The sequence below is a fragment of the Gekko japonicus genome, unplaced genomic scaffold, assembly GCF_001447785.1.
Source record: "Gekko japonicus isolate JY-2015 unplaced genomic scaffold, Gekko_japonicus_V1.1 scaffold244, whole genome shotgun sequence".
NCBI classification, from domain to species: Eukaryota; Metazoa; Chordata; class Lepidosauria; order Squamata; family Gekkonidae; genus Gekko; species Gekko japonicus.
The window spans coordinates 426262-446214 of record NW_015165838.1 but is presented as its reverse complement, the minus strand read 5'-3'; the positions used below and the strand labels follow the sequence as shown (position 1 = coordinate 446214).

General features: G+C 42.6%; 1 protein-coding gene across 1 annotated transcript; it reads right to left on the bottom strand.

Moving 5' to 3' along the window:
* Positions 1 to 342: 342 nt before the first annotated feature.
* Positions 343 to 15124, bottom strand: NIPA1 (non imprinted in Prader-Willi/Angelman syndrome 1). The gene is made up of 5 exons (XM_015410958.1): positions 14971 to 15124; positions 8928 to 8975; positions 4782 to 4872; positions 3213 to 3373; positions 343 to 1026 (listed from the first exon to the last, which is right to left on the bottom strand). The coding sequence occupies exons 1-5, from the start codon at positions 15122 to 15124 to the stop codon at positions 515 to 517; spliced, it is 966 nt and encodes a 321-aa protein (XP_015266444.1). The 3' UTR covers positions 343 to 514.
* Between the last annotated feature and the right edge of the window lie 4829 nt (positions 15125 to 19953).

The following is a 19953-nucleotide window of genomic DNA, read 5'->3' as shown; positions in this document are numbered from 1 at the left end:
AAATATGTTAAATATACAGATACTGAAACAGTGTTTTCAGAATCCCCCAATAAAGCTGTGAAAACAGTAAACAGTGCTACATACCAATAAAATAGGGGAGAAAAATCCAGTTTCAGATTTGAAGTGTATCTATGTTTTTCAAAAGGACCATTTATGAAATGTGCCAAGCTGAGCACAGAAGAAACCAAATTAGTTTATTCCCACAGCAGGAACATTGAAGGTAGCCATTTTGAATGGTTCCTCCATTCTGATATGCCGAATGCTTCAACTCTCCTCAACACAAATCACCTTTTAGAGTGAAGAAATATATCAGTCTCTATACTGATGTAATTCTTACCCGTATGCTGTGAGAATTGTAAGATTATTCCACTTAAAGCTTAGAGAAACTGTATGGAGGCCACTAATTAATTTCATATAGAAAGCATCAAGGAATGAAAGACTCTTGTTTTTCTCTTGGCCTAGAAATTAAAGGCTCATCATTCCCTGGCCATCCAACCGATCAGTTATTAGGATCTTAATCAGTCTTCATATTAGGCTTATTCAAATCCCCAATACTGAAACTGAACTCTTTGAAAACTTGTATAAGAACTATTCCAATAGATACAGTAGTGAATCCACAAGCCATCCCTAAGAAATCAACCATTCCAACATTGCTCCATTCTCTGAAAAGGATGGCTGAGGCCAGCAAGACCAGAGTGGTAAATACCACATAGTAGATGGCACCAAACACTGAAGAGTCAAAACATTCCAGAGCCTTATTAATGTACCTGAACTGAATTATGATGCTACATCCTAATACTGCCAACAGAACCAAACAGAGGTACAGTGCTCTTTGGCTTGATGGATTATTGTGAAAGATATCTTGGGCAGCCAGTCCTATGCCTTTTGTGCTAGGCACTGTGAAACTTCCTAACAGTGAGCAAATACTGATGTAAACCATAATATTAGTGGGTCCATGAGCTGGTGCAATCCAAAAGATAAGTAGAAGCAGCATGAGAAGGACAACGCAGAGGTAACCCACGAACACTGAAAAACAAAGACAGAATAAAAGCATTGTATGTCTCCATGTAAGCCAAGAGGAAAGGCAGGTATAAATATTGTAACGAACTCTGTGACAACATTGTTATTTACAGTAGATTAATGCAAAAATTAGATTAGAATCAGAACAGAAAACTTAAACTCTCTTTGATTAATTCAAGGTATGCACAGCTCTTTTTTGCAGAAACCAATATGGTAAAAACAACTTTTAAATATTGCTTTCAGAGTAGTTTCTTCTTCATTGAAGGTATAATAATAGCAGTTCTAGAACAATGCTGCAATGAAACCTCTGGGGTCCTCCTTAGTAACAGTGGACTTCTAAATACGGTTACACCCTTCTATGTCCATTGACGTCAGTGGACTTCAGAAGGATGTAACTCTGTTTAGGATTCTACTGGAATTCAGCTAAGCAGACAAGCCCTCTGTCAGTTGCCTAATGTGACTTCTCAAAGCTGTATAATTATGACAGTGTCTAGAAAAATTCTTATCTAAAATGCATTGCTTTCCCCTTTCTTGGAAAGTGAAACAAAACCTGTCAATAAAGCAATAAACATGTAGCCAATTGGCATCCAAAATCAGTTTACAACGTGTGACCCTACTTTATTTATCTCTTTACAAAATTTATACCTTGCCTTTCTGACCTCATCAAGGCCACCAAGGCAGCTAACAGATTAAAAACGTGTCTTTATTATTTATGTCAGCATTGCTGAAAGCAAACAGAAACACATTGTGACGACCTCTTATTTGGGGAGGTCTAGTTTTACTTTTAAAATGTTCTTTATGTTTTATTCTGTAGGGTATTCTAGCTGCCACCAGGAATTTCTATAAATTCCAATTCTTCTCTTTGCTTCTGGGGTTGGTATTGTAGCACTGGGTCTAGGCCTTTTGAGGAACTATGTGGTCTGTGGAAGAATTCTTTACTTAGCTGGTAAACTTGAAGTAAATAGGATTTATTTAACGAAAGTATAAACACGAGGGTGAACAAGGTAAACAGTACTGGGAATGATTTGACCAAATGCTTGGTGTCTCTCACAAGCCTCTCCTCTACTGACAGGGAGGATAAAGCCAGTTTGTAACAATATTTCCCGGTACTTTTCTCAAGCTTTCAATTGTAACTCTTATATCACAGACTTAATCGTCTGCTTAACACAGAGACTTCAGGACAAAACTCATATATTAACTGCTTTTAACACAGCACACTCTGCTCTCTCTAACTGTTTTACTCAACTGTCATACCTAACAGACACACCCTTCAACTCCCTCTTGACTGACATATCGGTTCATCCACACAGCATCCATTCCAAAACCCCTCCCCCTCTCTGTCACTCACCAACCATATCACTTGCTTGAGTCCAGCATCCTAATCTGTCATACATCCATACAAACCACTTTTAAAGACACACACATCCAAAACATGAAATCGTTACACACATCATTAAAAAATTAAAACCAAGCCAGACAAGACAAAAAATTGTTCACCTGCTGGCGGGCAGAAACAGAAAGGGACAGATTTTGTCACCTATTTTCTCAACCTGTGTTAGAAAGCACACGCAAGGAGAATATAATATGATCATTTTGCCCAAGGCAATAGTATTCCATTTCTTCTGTAATTCATAATACATTTATATCTAAAAGAACTTACTGCTTTTAATCTGTAGCTCTCCATTAACTAACCTTGGAATAAACTTTTTTATTGTCCTTATGTAACCTTATGCTTAAATCCCACAGATTTCAATTGTGTAGGATGGCAGCTGGTTTCCACTCTAATAATGCACTGAAGCATCCAAAGACTTTCACTAGATTATAGTTTCCCATCAAGAAAGCAAGTTGGCATGCCTACTGTTCTTAAGAGTGATTTCTTCTCCAACTGCAGTTCTAAGTATACTTATTGGGAACAAAGTCTAATTGAATGCAGCAGGCCTTGCTTCTGAACGAACACATTCATGACTCTGGAGCAAAAGCACCACAGCAATTAAAGATGCAGCATCAAGAGGGCGTTGTCCTGCTCTCTTTCACAATATAAAATTACAACACTTAACATTAAGTCTGTGAGATGATGCTTCATATAGGACCAATCAGCTCTGGTGGTTGTTGTTTTGTTCTGCTCAACCAATGCAACTATTGAGATGGATTTTCTTGCTAATGTTATTTGTCCCACCCAAATAATGAAATACCTGGGTTTGTGAGCTTCTCTTCAAGCTCTGCCTGAGTGGTGACACTTTCAGACTTTGGGGAATGGATTATGAGAACAACTGAACCTGCACAGCTCAGCAGACAGCCCAACTTGCCAAGAATGTTGAGTTTTTCTTTCAATAAATAGGAAGCTAAAATGGATCTTTAAAAAAAAAAACAGAAGAGAAGAAAACATTTTAATTAAACTTTCAGTGCTGTGTATCTGAACTCTCTCTAAAGATGTTATCTGTGACATCCTTTTTTTCTTCTTCATGAGGAAGTTTTTTAAAAAAAAGAAAATAAAAGTTGGGTTTACTTTTTTCTAGAAGGGAAATATGTCTTGTTGTGGAGCTTTGTCAGTTCAACCAAAATGAGAGTTTAAATTGTTCTTTTACATTTAGTGGGAACATGTTATCCAGTGATGAAAAAGGGAAGATATACCACCCTTAAAATGCTATGATGATAGAGGATGTCTCTCTCACTCTCAATGGCTGAATAAATTCTCACTTAACCTTAAGTGGTACAGTGCAGAACACTCAGTCTCTGAAGATATTTCTAAGGCTTTTAAAAAGGTCCATGATATGGGGTCAGGGGTAAGAATATAGAAGTTGTGTCATTTGCCTATAATAAACTCTTGTGAATGATGTTCATCTTTTTTTAGAAAAAGGACAGTTTGGCTGGAACAGACTAGAAAGACATCTAAGGCCCCGGTCACACGGGAGGATTTGCCCCGCGAAACGGACGGGTTGAGGGCGGATTAAACCGGCGCGATCAGATGCCAACATCTGGCAAGCGTTGCGCCCCTGCCAACTTGTCCCTTCCAGCCGAAAACGCGGATTTAAAAGATACCAGCAAAACACTACTACCTACTTGGAAACGTGCAGCACGGGCGGCCGTGTGACGCACCCATATCCCGTGGTATGCGAGGCCCTGCCACACTGCGCATGTGCACAACTGCGCAGCTGCCTCACCTTGCCCTTCGTCCCATCACTTCCCCCTCGGCATGTGATCGTGGCGGGGAGCAAATGCTGCTCGGCTCGGGGTATCTGTCTGATCCCGATGCCGCGCTTCAATTTGCTGCACCTCTGCTGCAGCTTTTCCTGCTAGTGTGACCAGGGCCTAAGAGTCACTTCTGAGTATATAAATGAGTGTGGGAGGTGGTTTGAGGTTGCATTTTAGTATTTTTATTGTTTGCCCCAACTCCTCCCATATATAAAAATTTCCAGTAACAAATATTTCCATTTACAAAAATCCAATACCTTTGAATAAGGAAAAGTGGAACAGCGTGGGGCTAATAACTGATGAAAAAGGAAGAAACAAAACTTCAAGTGGATGAAATCTTTTTTAAAAAACAACTAGCAAAACAAAGGTAAGCAAACAGGAACAAAGAGAACATAAAGGGCTAGTTGTGTAGGGTCCCATATACCCTTTATTAATTGTAGTTTAGGACACACCTAGCACCTACTTTCATGATCAAGTTTTTAAATTTCTTGCTGGTATTTGAACAATTGCTCCAAACATGAAGATTTTGATCCATATATACTTCAGATACAGATAAATAAAATCCTTACCCAAATGGAACGCCAAGGGCTCCAAGGGGAGTCACTAGAACGGTAGGAACTGCAGTGTAGGCTAAGAAATTTCCAATCTGACCTAGAGCCACTGTGAAAAGAACCACAAAAATATTTTTAGAAACAGCAAAACTAAGCTTCCTATGTTTATCCCTAAATACTGAGCAAAATGATGTTAACATTATATTGCTTGGCATTTTGACAGCATTTCAGTGTTACCAAAAATTTCCAGCTGATCAAAATTTTGTTTAAAGAGCCCTGACCAGGATAGCCCAGGCAAGCCCGATCTCATTAGATCTCAGAAGCTAAGCAGGGCTGACCCTGGCAAGTATTTGGATGGGAGACCTCCAAAGAATACCAGGGCCCGGAAACAGAGGCAGGCTATCAAGCCACTTCTCTGAATGTCCTCCGTGCCCCACTAGGGGTTGCCAGAGGTTGCCATGACTTCCAGGCATGGGCGTGCACACACCCACACACCCATAAATTTTACTTAAAACAAGAACAGCCACTTTGTTTGCAACAATCATTACTAAGCAATTGTTGTTCTAAAATTTTTCATGAAGGTTCCGAGAATGCCCTATTTGCCACTTAGGCATCTGCCACGAGGAAAACGCCGCTTACAGCCTCCAGGCCAACAGTGTGAACACTCCCTCGCGCCTCCTCCCGGTATGCTCCCGCATCAGTCCGCACAGTGTGACCGGGAAAACCCGGAACAGTTTGTTCCGGCTCTTTTTTGCAACCCTCCCGCTTCAAACTGCCAGTCTGAACTCAGCCGTAGCTAGTTTAATGTGATATTTTATATTTATTTAAGGGACCCAGCATAAACTCAGATCTGGAGAACTGGGTTTGAATATGTACTCCTCCACGTGAAGCCTGCTGGGTGACCTTGGGCCAGTTACATTTCTCTCAGAACTCTCTCAGCCCTACCTATCTCACAAGGTGCCTGTTATGGGGAGGGGAAGAGAATGTGATTGTAAGCTGCTTTGAGACTCCTTAAGGTGGGGTATAAAAACCAACTCTTCTTCTTCTAAAATATTTTTATGCCACCTTTCCAAACAAATTAGGATCCTCAGGGTGTTGCGCTTTAAAAAAAACATATTATAAAACCAATTAAAAGTCAAACAGGAAGGGGTCAGTTAGGGAGGGCCAAATAAAATAGATGAACCTTCACCTGCTCTTGGAAGATAGTGATGGAGGGGGACAGACCTATCTCCCTGGGGAATTTTGATGCTTTCACTGAGAAGACCCTTTCTTGGGTTGCTCTCCATTTAGCCGCAGATGGCAGGGACACACAAAGAAGGCCCCCCAAAGATGACCACCATGATTCTACAGGTTCATATGGGAGTAGACGAGCATTCCTTAAACTGTGTTGGTCCCAAATCATATTAGGCTTTAACGATCGATACCAGCACCCGATAGCAAATGGGCTGCCATATTTTTCACTAACTGAATTTTCCGGGGAGCCCCATTGCAGAGTGTGATAACATAAGATAGCCTCGAAGTTACCATAGCCAAATCAGATATCTGCAAAAAGGGGGACAACCTATATATTAAAGGCAGCTGGAAAAGAATGGTTTTGGGTACAGGAAGAAAAGTATCAATTTGATTAAAGCCATACCAAACCAGTGTATTTCTACATCTAACAGAGGGCACTTCTTATAGTTTCAGACTAATTACAAGATTCACACTATGATTTATTACAGAAACAAGCCTGGGGAATCCTCCTTCCCTGTTTTTCCTCCTATTGACTGTGAAACAAAATCATAATTCATTGTTTCATCCGGACCACAAACTAGTTTGCTGTCTTGCTACAAAACAGGATCAAACAGCATTTTGAGACGAAAACAAGCCATAGCATTCGATCTAGATTTAACAAACTGCTATGATTTGTGAGAGGCTATTTACTTTTGAAACCACGCATATGAGGAAGGAGCATTTGAGTCCAAAGATCCCCAAGACTTATTGTCATAACTACAAGGGTTTGTCATTACATGTGAATCTTTCCAACATCAGGCATCACAAATGAGATGCACTGAACCTATACTGATCTGATTATGTTTTCATGAAACAGGTTCTGCAAGCAGACATGGCTTTACAATGCAGCTGCATAAAAATCTAAGGGATAAGATGAAAATGACATATAAACATCTATCTGAAATGGAAGCAGGGTCAGGTCATTAGGGACATTTACAGATAAATAGCCCAGAGTTGTACAGGCAGTACTGGGAAAGCCAAAGTTCAACAAGAACTGGCAAGGGTCTATTTGATTTACATTATTTATAGTCTGCCTTTCTCACTGGGACTAAAGGTGGATTACACAGAGTTACTCAATACAATCAAGAGGATAGGGCATCCAATAAACAAAGCAGTATGATATGGATTGTAGGAATTTGGAGCCATCCAGAAATCTGAAAAAAAAGAACTGAAGCAAAGCATAAGTATAGTAGGACAGTGAGTCAAAGTCACTCATTGGTGGAGAAAATTCCTTTTAGCAGTCAGCCTCAGAGCCCCCCTTCCCCCAAAAGTGCTCCCTTGTACTCCCTTTTTTCCTCAGCTTATCCTTCCTCCCTGCCAATTTGTCCTCCAGTGCTCTATGCATGCTTGCAGCAGGTAGATCCCGACTGGTCAAGTCACAACTCTGGCTCTTCTTGTCATATGACTCTTATGCCATGTGCCTTCTGTTCATGTATCTGCAAGTCAGTGGGTCTCATTCTACCACCTGGGCATTAAATGGTGGGTCCTGAGTCTGGAAAGGTTGAAGATCACTGTTCTAAACCAAAGTTCAGTGTCAGGCTGTAAGTGTGTTCTACAAGGAAAGGCACGGCTTTTGAATGATTCAAAAATGACAAATGCAAAATTCTGCCAGCCTACTATGATCAGTCAACTACGATGATTCTGTTAATTTTACTATGAATAAAGACCGTGTAATATATTGTTATTTCAAATGATTATTAGGTTCTACCATAACTCGCAGTACTTGTCTCCCCTTTATAGCCCAGTCAAATACCCAGTGGTTGATTTTCTTTTTTCACTTCAGCTACACAGATGAAAAGAACAGCTGAAGGAGTTGTGTCAATCAGTCCTCAGTGCATAGTTAGTATCATGACTGATTACTAATGCTAGTGGTAGCTAAACTTTGTATTTAGTCCGACCATGACACATCTCTCTGAAGCTCTATTCCTGTGAGAATTGCTTTGGCTATACCATTTTACAGGTTAGTCGGATATTTTTCTAAATTGTGACAGGTTGAGTTATCTATGTAAATTTTGTTTTAAGAGCTGTTTTTCCATCTGTATATAGCCTGTGTAATGCTGCTTTACTGCACCTGTATATTGTCTGAAATACACTCATGGATTTGTGGTTCTGGATACATTTATGCACTTCTCATGTGCTCAGTGTTTATTACTTTTTTAGCATTTTCACAAACACTGAATAATGTACTTTCAGTCCACTTTGCAACTGGGTTTTACTGTGTGAAACAGCAACATCCACTTGCAAAAGATTGCTAAAGCACACTGAAAGTGGATTGAAAGTGCATTATTCAGCATGTGTGAAAATATATACATTTCTGTTCTGCTTTTTAATGGTGATTTGTTTTTTTTCCTTGTTTTTATATACATGCTTATAGATCCACTTGAGGAAGTATACGCAAAACATGTAGGACCACTACAACTGAATAAAATATCTTTGTCTTCCTGCTGCACCATTGTTCTTTTGGTTTTTTGCCCAGTCAGTCTTAGACAATGTTACATTCGACAAAAGGAGACTCATTTTATAAGGTTTGACTGTATCTTTGGTTTAAAATGTAGGCATTGTCATAAATTCCAGAGATGCGTCATGTTTACAGTAAAACTGGAAATGCTGAAACAGTTTCAGAATCAAAGGCTTTTTATTTTTAAAAGAAACACAACTTGTAATACCTAAGAAAAAACACATCATGGCTTAATCAAAGTGACCATTTAGAAGACATGTTATCCAAAACCTTCAAACAAGGAACAAATTGTTAAAGATGGCAACAAAACAAGAAAAAGAATACCAGTCTAGCTGCATGCTTTGGCATCTGGCATAAATACCATCCCTTTTTTGAAAAACAGACACAAAAAAGCTATTCACTCTGTAAATTACTTAAAGGTAGAAGATACTTACTTGCAATAGTGCCTGACCACCATACTATGTCAGTTAAATATGAAGTTCCTAGAAAAATGAGGAAACAGCACATCAAAACCACCAGAAGACATATAACAGATAAAAAGCTGCTGATGTTCTTTACATAGCCTCTGTGCTATGATTAGTCTAGTTCCGGCCCAACCAGCCCAATTTATGATCTCTTTGAACTGTACAAATGCTAAAGTAAAATTAATCTAAATCATTTGCCTATATCTAGGAGTAACAGACAGCATCTGTTTCTGGTGTCAGTCTCAGTGGTTGGAGCTGTAAAGTATATGCATATAATTTTAAAGTACATCATTCTGAAATATCTGTTCATTCCTTAGCCAGAATTATTTAAATTGGCTTTTGCAAATATTCTGGAAATATTTTCAGACATATGTTGCCTTACAAAATATAATACAAATAATGAGCCTTCTCACAAGAGTTTTTTTCTTTTAAAAAATCATTAATCAAGGAAAGGGGACGAATTAACCCACAGGAGGAGGAGAAGGAGATTGGATTTATGCCCCACCCTTCACTATCTGAAGGAGAGTAGCAGCTCACAATCCCTTTCCCTTCGCTGTCCCACAACAGATATCCTGTGAGGTAGGTGGGGCTGAGAGAGCTCTCTCAGGATCTGCCCTTGAGAGAACAGCTCTGAAAGAATTTATGACTGACCCAAGGCAAACCAGCAGCTGCACATGGAGGAGTGGGGAATCAAACCCAGTTCTCCCAGATTAGAGTCTGTGCTCTTAACCACTACACCAAACTGTGGGATTTTGCTTTTGATGGAGGAGGAGGAGGAGATTGGATTTATACCCCGCCCTTCACTTGGAGTCTCAGAGCGGTTTACAAACTCCTTCCCCTTCCCCTCCCCACAACAGACACCCTGTGAGGTAGGTAGGGCTGAGAGAACTCTGACACAAACTGTTCTTTTTCAAGGACAGCTGTGCCAGAGCTTGCGACTGACCCAAGGTCACATCAGCAGGTGCAAGTGGAGGAGTGGGGAATCAAACCCGGTTCTCCCAGATTAGTGTCCGCACACTTAACCACTACACCAAACTGATATTCTACATCTCCACACTCTGTGTCTTCCTCAGCCTTAGTATCTCCTACCTGTAGGTCTGCCAACTTCAGGCTGAGAAATATGGAGTGGAGTCTGGGGAAGGTAGAGTTTGTAGAGGGGAGAGAGGTCAGAAGGGATGCGATGCCATGGCGGTCACCCTCCAAAGCTGCCATTTCCTCCGAGGGAACGGATCTCTGTAGTCTAAAGATCAGCTGTAGTTCCAGGAGAACTTCAGGCCCCACCTGGAGGTTGGTAACCCACCTGTAAGGGTGGGGTTTTTTTGGGGGGGGTAGCTTGCAGTTTATATTCCTATAGTGTTGGGTCATTTTTACCTCCACTTGCCTTGAAAGGGAAACTGAAATTAGCATACTGAGTGACATTGACAAATATGGATTTTCTTAATTTTCTTCCCCACTTGCTTTGCACATTTGCTGCTGCCAAACAGAAGCAGTTGCATGCTCAATGCAGCCCCGAGGCTTTGCATTCCTACGACTTTCTTTGGGGTATATTGAACTATACAGTGGATTAATGAAGTACACTTTTTGTGGCGTAGATATTAAAAATCAGAGTGAAAAGGGTGGCCTACAGTCATATTTAAGGTACTGAGGATTTGAAATGTATTTTATAATCAAGGCATTCCCAGGAAGTGACAAGCTCAAATATTCTGCCAATTTTATAAAAAAGAATAACAAAACTTTTGAGCTATGTACCATCTCATTATTTTAACAGTAAGAACAGCAAATTACAGAATATTCCAAGTGAATATTACAGAATCCAGTGCTTTGGCTTTTGTGCTGATGTCTCTCCACTGTAAAAGTGACACTGATTTACATTTCCAGGAATAATTTAAAAAACCCAGAGTAGTTACCAAATGTTTCTGCCTAACACTAAACCTTTCATTTGATTTTCAATGAGAATTCATTTATAACAAACAGAGCCTGCATACATTAATAACAAGAAGGTGATTGTGGGAAATGCAAACTACACATGTTACATCATGGCGTCAGCTGGTAACAATGTCACTTCAAGCTATTTGTTATGGTTTAAGAGAGCATGAATATCAGGTAAAATATGCTCTTGAAACGTGTTGGTCAGTGAGCAGAAAGAATTTTACAAGGCACTCCAAGTAGTATTTTGGGGACACTTACCCGAGTAGAAACAGCCCTTTCTATGTTGCAACAGAGCAAACACGCAACTCATAATGATTACTTTGCAGTAACTCCTTAATTTATGAATTCACGGCCTAACCCAATAGTGCTTTCACTAATTGATATGCATGGGTTTAGATACATGCAGTTCTGCACACCTATAATGAGTTATACACATTTACTTGGGGGAATAATTTTCCCCCAAAAAACAATTTATTAGTTTATATTATTGTCAAATAATACACATTACATTATTAGTTGTTATACATCCTTTCTTCTATTATTCTCTCCCCCCCCCCCCCCCCGGCTTCCCACAGTGCTCCAACCTCCAGCCCATTTCTTAAAATTTTCTTCTATTTTCCCTTATCTTTTAATATATTCTACCGGTAACATTTCTTTCACCTATTGTTCTCATATAATTAACTTTCTTCTAACAACAATAATTTTTCAATAACTGTCAAATTGTCCTTTACATCCCAATATCTCTCTAGGTAATCTTTGAAATCTTTCCAGTCTGCATAAAATTCTTCTGCTTCAAGATTCTTAAGTTTCCTTGTCATTTTGTCCATTTCAACCATAAACAGTAATTTCTGTATCCATTCCCCGATTTTCGGAATTCTATCTTGTTTCCAGCATTGAGCATACGTCATTCTAGCCGCTGTAATCATATACCACATCGAAGTCCTTTTCCCCACATTAACTTCTTCCATTTTAAGTCCCAACAGTAGTATTTCAGGTTCTTTCTTAAAATTACATTTCACATTTTTTTCCATTTCTCTATGTTTCTCAGCCCAATAACTTTTTGCTTTGTCACAAGTCCACCACATATGATAAAAAGACCCTTCTATTTTTTTACACTTCCAACATTTGTTTGACATATTACTATTAATATTTGCAATCTTTTTTGGTGTCATATACCATCTATACATCATCTTATAGCAGTTTTCTTTTAAATTATTACACGTTGATATTTTCATAGCATTTTCCCATAAAAATTCCCAGGTTGCCATATCTATTTCTTTGTTCATATTAATTGCCCTGGGGCTACTTGGGGGAATAATTGAACTCAGTGAGATGAACATCTGAGTCAACATGCACAGGGATTGGGCAACAAAACCTGCTAGGCCTTAAATCCACCTAGAAGTAATTCACTAAGACTTTGAATTTTGTTGTTGTTGTTCTTCAGTCGCACAGTTGAGTCCGACTCTTCGCGACCCCATTGACCACATTACGCCAGGCCCTCCTGTCTTCTGTCATGCCTCCAGAGTTTGCTTAATTTCATGTTCGTTGTATTGATAACACTGTCTAACCATCTCATCCTTTGCCGTCCCCTTCTTCTTTTGCCTTCAATCTTTCCCAGAATCAGGGTCTTCTCCAGTGAGTGCTCCCTCCTCATTTGGTGGCCAAACTATTTGAGCTTCAGTTTCAGTATCTGGCCTTCCAGGGAACAGCCAGGGTTGATTTCTTTTAGGATTGACTGATTTGATCTCCTTGTAGTCCAAGGGACTCTCAGGAGTCTTCTCCAGCACCATAATTCAGAAGAAGCTATTCTTTGGCACTCGGCCTTCCTTATAGTCCAACTCTCACAGCCATACATTACTACTGAGAATACCATTGCTTTGACCATATTGACTTTTGTTGGCAGGGTACTTAACTTGTTCAAATTCCTTGCAGGCAGGGGTCATTTCCTGCAGGACCGCACAGGAGCAGAGCTCCAGCAGTAAAGAGCCCAGGGGGCAGGCACATGCAACAAGCCCCACCCCCTGCTCCCAGCAGCCCTCAGTCAGAGCAAGAAACAGCCAGGTAAGTTGCAGAGCCCCCTCCCCAGCCCCCCAGTCCAAAACAGTCCAGTGGCACCTTTAAGACCAAGTTTTATTCAGGTACAAGCCCCCCCTCCTCTGCGAGGACAGATCTGCATGTCCCCCCCCCCCAATAGCTAGCAATCCAAAACAGTTCAGTGGAGCCTGAGCAGTGGGTGTTGCCTTCTGACACACTTCCGGTGATGTCAGGGTGTGTGGCATATGCAAATAAGTTATGCTAATGAGTTATGCTAATGAGCTCCTGCACCTCTTTTTCTATGAAATGACCCCTGCTTGCAGGCCACTCTCTTTTGTAATATGTAACACTGAACACTCTTTTAACACTGAATACTCTTTTATATCTGACTACTAAAAGAAACGTTACACTATCTAACAAGGGTCAATATCCTGGGATTGCACCTTCTTCATTTCCTGGCCAGACTCCAATTCTTTGTCCTTCAGAGAGCAACTCAATGTGCTCTAGTGGGCAGTGCATGCTCCAGGACTTTACTAGGAGGCTGCATTACTTTTTGAGGATAAAGCAAGAGTTCCAAGTATGAATTCATTTTGCTTGGATCCATAACACACAGAGTACAAACATGATCATAGCAGCCCAAGGCGACAGCTTTCTGGAAAGGAGGCCTTTTTCAAAAGCCAACTACTATTTCAGAGTAACAAGTGTTGGCTGCAAGAGGGTCACAAGAGGTCAAGAGGAGAGTGAAAAGGTAGGTCATGAGACAGAGAGGTCCTTTATGCCTTTGCCTGCCACTCTGGATTTTCCCAGTGTTAAGAGTCAAGACAAGTTAAGTCCACGGCAAAACAGCATTCAAATAACCTGGGTCAACAGGAGGCTGAAACCCGCTGACTACTGAAAGGAGGCAATTTAATGCAGAATGGGGTGGGGGCAACAGACTAAAAAGAATGTTGAATTTGATTTTACTGCAGAATGGGGGGGAAACTAGACTTAAAAGAATGTTGAATTTGATTTTAGTGCAAAATTGCTTGGAGGACACCGTGGTGAACATGGATTAAAAGGAGAGCGCAGAAAGGGCCAGAGATAATGACCAGAGAAGGGGCTGAAGTCGATTGCAACTGCTGTCCCAGCCAAAAGGGTCCCTTCTCAAGTGCAGGCACGAAGCAGGATGGGGGTGGACTGGCCACGGGTGGGCCAATGGCCCGGGAGCTGTCCACTCCTCCCTGTGAGGAGTCTTGCCTGGCATCTGAGAGCCGGTTTGGTGTAGTGGTTAAGCGCACGGACTCTAATCTGGGAGAACCGGGTTTGATTCCCCACTCCTCCACTTGCACCTGCTGATGTGACCCTGGTTCAGTCACAAGCTCTGGCACAGCTGTCCTTGAAAAAGAGCAGTTTGTGTCAGAGCTCTCTCAGCCCCACCTACCTCACAGGGTGTCTGTGGTGGGGAGGGGAAGGGAAAGGGGTTTGTAAGCCGCTCTGAGACTCCCAAGTGAAGGGCGGGGTATAAATCCAATCTCTTCTCTTCTTCTTCTCTGCACCAGCCGGCCCTTTCCTCCTTCGGAGGCATGACAGAGAGGGGTGTAGCCATGGAGGGAGCGTGGGCCCTCCCCCGCCGCCTTTTGCCTTCCTAATGCACCTCTGGAGCAGGATTGCTGCGCTGGACAAGGATCCTACACACCCAGCTTTGGTGGAGTTTAAAACCAAGAGGTGTACCTTTGAAAGAGCAAAGAATCTGAGAAGTTACCGATATGGGTAGCCGGCAGAGAGAACCATGGGGTTCTAGAAATCGAAATGTGCAGGGATGAGTTGTTGTGTGGCCTGTAGGTACTGGGGCTGTGTTTGTCCCTCCCCCAAACCCCGGAAGCCTGGGGAGAGGGGCCTCCGAGCAGGGCCCCCTGGATGCGGGCATGTTTAACCGCCGAGGGGATGCGACCAGAGCAGGAAGGGTAACTCCCGCCGCCGCCAGGTGCCGCCCTCCCCCCTTCTGCAGCAGGAGGCAAAAAGCCCTCGCAAGGAACCGGGGGGCGTTGAGCAGGCCGTGCGAGCCCCGTACCTCGTCCTCTGGCCCGGACGATCCCTTTCTTCTGCAACACGAACGTGGACCCATTCACCAGGCTCGAGACCACGGCCACGCTCAAGCCCAGCGAGACGGCAGCCGGGCCGGGGTTCGGCGACCCCCCGTCTCCAGCCGCTGCCGCACCGACCATCATCCCCACGCGCGGGCGGTGCCGCCAGCACAAAGCCCGGCCAACCCGCTCAGCGATCCCGTGTTCTCGTCCCTTCCCAGAAGCCGGCCTGGAACCGGCAGCTGCTCTGCGGGATCCGCCTCGCCCCACAAGCTCCTCCCACAGCGCCGGCTGCTGCTGCTGCTGCCGCCGCCGCCGAGAGCTCAGCGCCCTCTGGCACCGAAACTCCCGCAGTCAACTCGGCGCCGGGCTTCATGCCCTCATCCGAGGCGGGCTGGATGGAGACGGAGGGAGGGAGGACGGATCCGTGTCTCCACCGTCCACCCCTCTCAAGAGCTGGCCGAGAAGCTCTTCATTAAGAAAGAGCCAGCCGCACCAGCAAGGGAAGGAGCCGGGGCTCTCTGCACCATAATAACGTCATAGCATTGCACCATGACGTCATGCCCATGCAGGCTGGTGATGACGTTGCTGCGGTGGACGCGGAAGATCAGCCACAAAGGAAGGAGCGAAGCTGCTGGCTTTCGAAGGAGGGGACGGGAGGTGGTTGCTGGCAGGTGCCGTTGTGGGGATGCTCTCGCGAATTAATTGTTGTGCAACTGCAGCCTGAAGAAGCGGTGGGCCAACCGTATTCATTAGTTATCGCAGTGTTTTACTATGGCTTTTTCATATGGCCCAGTCGTACGCATTTTTACTCAGAGGTCAGTCACCCGCGTCCAGTGAGTCTTCCTTACTTTTACGCGTTTTTGCATAGGATTTATTGCCCCTCCTTCATTTGTGTACATATATTAGCTTAAACTAAAAGAATCTCACTTCATGGGGGGGATCACCTGCTGAGAGGGGGGGGGGAATCTATGAATCAACACCAAAAAATTCATGAATCAGCACCCTGAAGCTTGAACTGTTATGGGGGCCCCTTCTCAACCAGCAACAATAAGGCAACATCCAACAAGGTCCATATTAAGGTCAACATTAAGTACTTCAGCCTATTGGCTTATGATTCTGTCACTAAGGTAGCCCTATTTTAATAACAAACACTTTAAAAACACTTTTAAAAACTCTCATCAATTTTGTTGAAAAATTCACTCATTTGAAAAAAGTGGCTTCAGGGCTCCTCCAGAATTATTTTGTACATGGTCAAAGCTACATACACTTATACTTCCCATACAGAAATACCCCAACTATGTTGTTGTTGTTCAGTCGTACAGTTGAGTCCAACCCTTCACGACCTCATGGACCACATCATGCCATCACGTTTTGTCTGAGTTCTCCGCTGTGGCTTGTCCGTCCTGGGTGGCCCTCCATGGCATAAACTGCAGCCTCATCGAATCGCGCAAGCCCCCTCAAGGCAGTGATCCATGAGAGAGACCCCAACTATAGTTAGCTACAATTGTTTTCTTTTTCTTCACGATTCTCCTATCCATATTCTGAATTTTGTCCAGCCTGTAAACATATTGTGATGGGATTACGACACCAAAGAAGCTTTTGTAAAACTGCAGAAAGTCTGAATACTCCTTTCTGTGGTCTTTTCACATGGTTACTAAGGTCAACATAAGAGATGTTGGAACAGGCTGACATTATTCTCCTCTTCTCCATTTTATCCTCACAGCAACCCTGTGAGGTAGGTTACGCTGAGGGGGTGTGACTGGCCCAAGATCACCCAGCGAGCTTCCGTTGCAGACTGGGGGTTTGAATCTGGGTTTCTCTTCATACACTTTAACCACTATACCATGCTGGCAGGGACAATATATCAGAGAATAAAGCTAGAAGACTCAAAGCCACCAGCTTCAGGATGATTGTGGGAGTTCCAGGGCCAAAATGGAAAGACATGGGGAAATCATGGCCCACGTAACCACCACCACCCAGTGCTATTTGCAGTAGAAGCTAAAGATCTCTGTTTGTGGCAGGCATAACTCAGAAAATAATGCTACATGTCTGAAAACTGGCCACCAACCCCAGAATGATGATGGAAATTGCAGTGCCAAAAAGGAAGGGATAGGCAATATGTAGTTAGAGAGCTTTTAAGCAACCTGTCATGTGTCTTTAATACTCAGATCCCCAACCTGCCATGGAAAATTGCTTGGTGACACATTCTGCCAGACATCACAGGGTTGGTGCGAGGATAAAACGGATGACTGGAGAACAATGCAGCTCTGGCTCTCCACTGGGAAGAAAGACTGGGTATATATTAGTTACAAATCTATTTTAATGATATTAAAAAGATTACATCATTTGTCATATAACAAAGTAGCCTTTACAAAAGGCAGTTAGATCTTCCACCAACACAATAATACTGATAATGACTCAGTGTCTGAACCGGGAGTTCTAACTTCTGTCTCACACGTATAACCACTAGAACAGATTAATGTTCCTTTATCATTCATGTAAAGGGTGGAGGAGGGGGGAAGTATCCTTTTACTACTTGGTTAGATCATGGGGAAATATTAACTCCCCCCACTTCTGTTCATAAGATTAACAAAGGTTTGCTACTGTATTCCTCCAAACAGAATAGAGATAAGAAGGACTTGAGGCCAAGAATTTAAAATAAAGGGGGGGAGGGAGAGACCCAGAAAAAATTAGGTGGAGGGAGAGAGAAACTGAATGAGAAAAGTGTAGAAAGGAGGGAGGGAAATTAAGGAAAAAAAGAGGGGAAGGTTGTTTTATCTTGCTGCAGCACCCTGTTGCTTTGCAAGATCTGGCTGAGCTGGGTGCAAGGAAAGGAAGAGAGAAAGGCTGACAGTTACTGTAGCAGCCATCAGTGTGCTGGCTTATTTTGCACCAGGGCTGACTTGGTTGATGATCATGTTTGCATGATCTGTTAAGCAAGTTTGCTTCAGTCTTGGAGAAAGGCAAGTCTGACGGATAGTAAAGTGCCTTTTACTGTGCTGAGGCTTCCCTGTGCCCTAGTGGCTGCAGCCAGAACTACATTTTTGAAATAAATGGAAAGATGCAACATGAGGCTAGCTTCGAGGGCCCTCCAGTTGAGCAGGCCCCTGCCAGTTTTGTCCCCCCCATTGGTGGCCCTGGATTTGCGGGGGGTGGAGCCTAGGAAGAGCAGGGTTTGGGGAGGGAGGGCCTTAGCAGGGTATGAAGCTATGAAGTCCAACATTCAAAGCAGCCATTTTCTCCAGGGATACTGATTTCTGTCATCTGGCAATCAATTGTAATAGCAGGAGATCTCCATCCCCCCACATGGAGGTTGGCAACGCCAGTTATTAGTGATGCTGTACAGAGCAGCCCAGAGCAAAGACTAGTGAACCCAGATGAGCCACTTTAACCTTCTAGAGCCTGGCTATTGAACGTTACTGGGTTCATCCATCTGTACTTTAGCATAATATGGGGTCAGGGACAACAGCTAAACTTTGAACGAATTAATTTTGGGATAAAATTACATTACTGGTCTGAAGACAGTAACGATTAATTTTTGTGTACCTGCAATGATATAATTAAAGTGCTCATCATCAGTTGGATTGTGAGGGGACACTTGAATCAGTCCCATGAGTGTGTGTTCTTATTCTCTCTCATTTGTTTCTATGCCATTCAAGCTGCTGCTAGGAATGTTTGGCAGCAGTTTGAAGACAAAAAACATACAAGTAGGAACTGATCCAGATGGTGAATTGATCCACACACAAACATATCAAGTGTTCTCCAAATGACTGTATTTTCCCTATCATGAGTAATTACTGTTACAACACTGTCTTAAGAAGTTCTACTGAGTTCAGTGAGACATACCTTCTGATGGTGTCCAGGATTTATTCTTTTCCTGGTATTTAAATTTTGCATATTCAAGCCAAAGTTTGAGTCCAGTGGCACCTTTAAGACTAACAAAGCTTTATTCAAGGTATAAGCTTTTGTGTGCAAGCACACATCTTCAGTTACAGCCTGTATCCGAAGAAATGTGCTTGCACACTAAAGCTTGCACACGCAGTCTTTGAAAATGACCTGAGCATTCCATCCATGAATCTTAACTGCTCAATGTGTCTTTTGTAGGACCGGCAATAAGCATCAACAGAATACAATTGAAAGCTTCCCCCCTTTTGGAAGATTTCATGCAAGTAGAAGCGGGCTTGCAATTCCAGAAACTCCCACTTGGGCTTGATTTTTTAAAATATTGATGCGAAATTGACAGGTAGTTGCTAAACTGAATGAACTGAATACATGTACCTGATAAGGATGTAATAATAGCACATTATGCACTTTATAGAATGATAGTTACAAATAGAACACGTTAATTTATACATCTCTTGCAGTGTATATTTATTCATTACCAGACTTTCCTAACACTGCAGCTCGAGTTGCTACAGCCTCCAGGTGGGGCCTGGGGATTGCCCACTTTTACAACTGATCTCCAGTTGACAGAGAACAGTTCCCCTGGAGAAAATGGCTGCTTTGAAGGGTGTACTCCGTGGCATTGTACCATGCTGAGGCCCCTCCCCTCCCCAAACCCCACCCTTTCCCAGATCCACCCCCGAAGTCTCCAGGTATTTTCCAACCCAGACTCGGCAAGCCTAACGCTGAGTGAGTTGCCTTCACTCTAACTCCTGTTTCTTTTAGGCTGAAGTGGTAAAGTCAATTTTACCTCCTCTGTCTACTACATATGCAGACCAGGCCTCTGCCACATTGTATCAAAATATAAGGGTCACCTTTTCTCCAAGGCATTTGGAAGCCTGAAATTAAGAAGTGTAATTGTTTTTCTTGTTCGTTTGTCTTTTCCTCTGTGTTCATATTTATTTATTTATTGATACCACTTCACCCTGAACACTTGCAAGAGCAGGATAGAAATGTTTTAAGTAAATAAATGCAGAAGCATATTGTTTCTTTTTCCTTTGTACAGATACAGACACAAGGGAAAG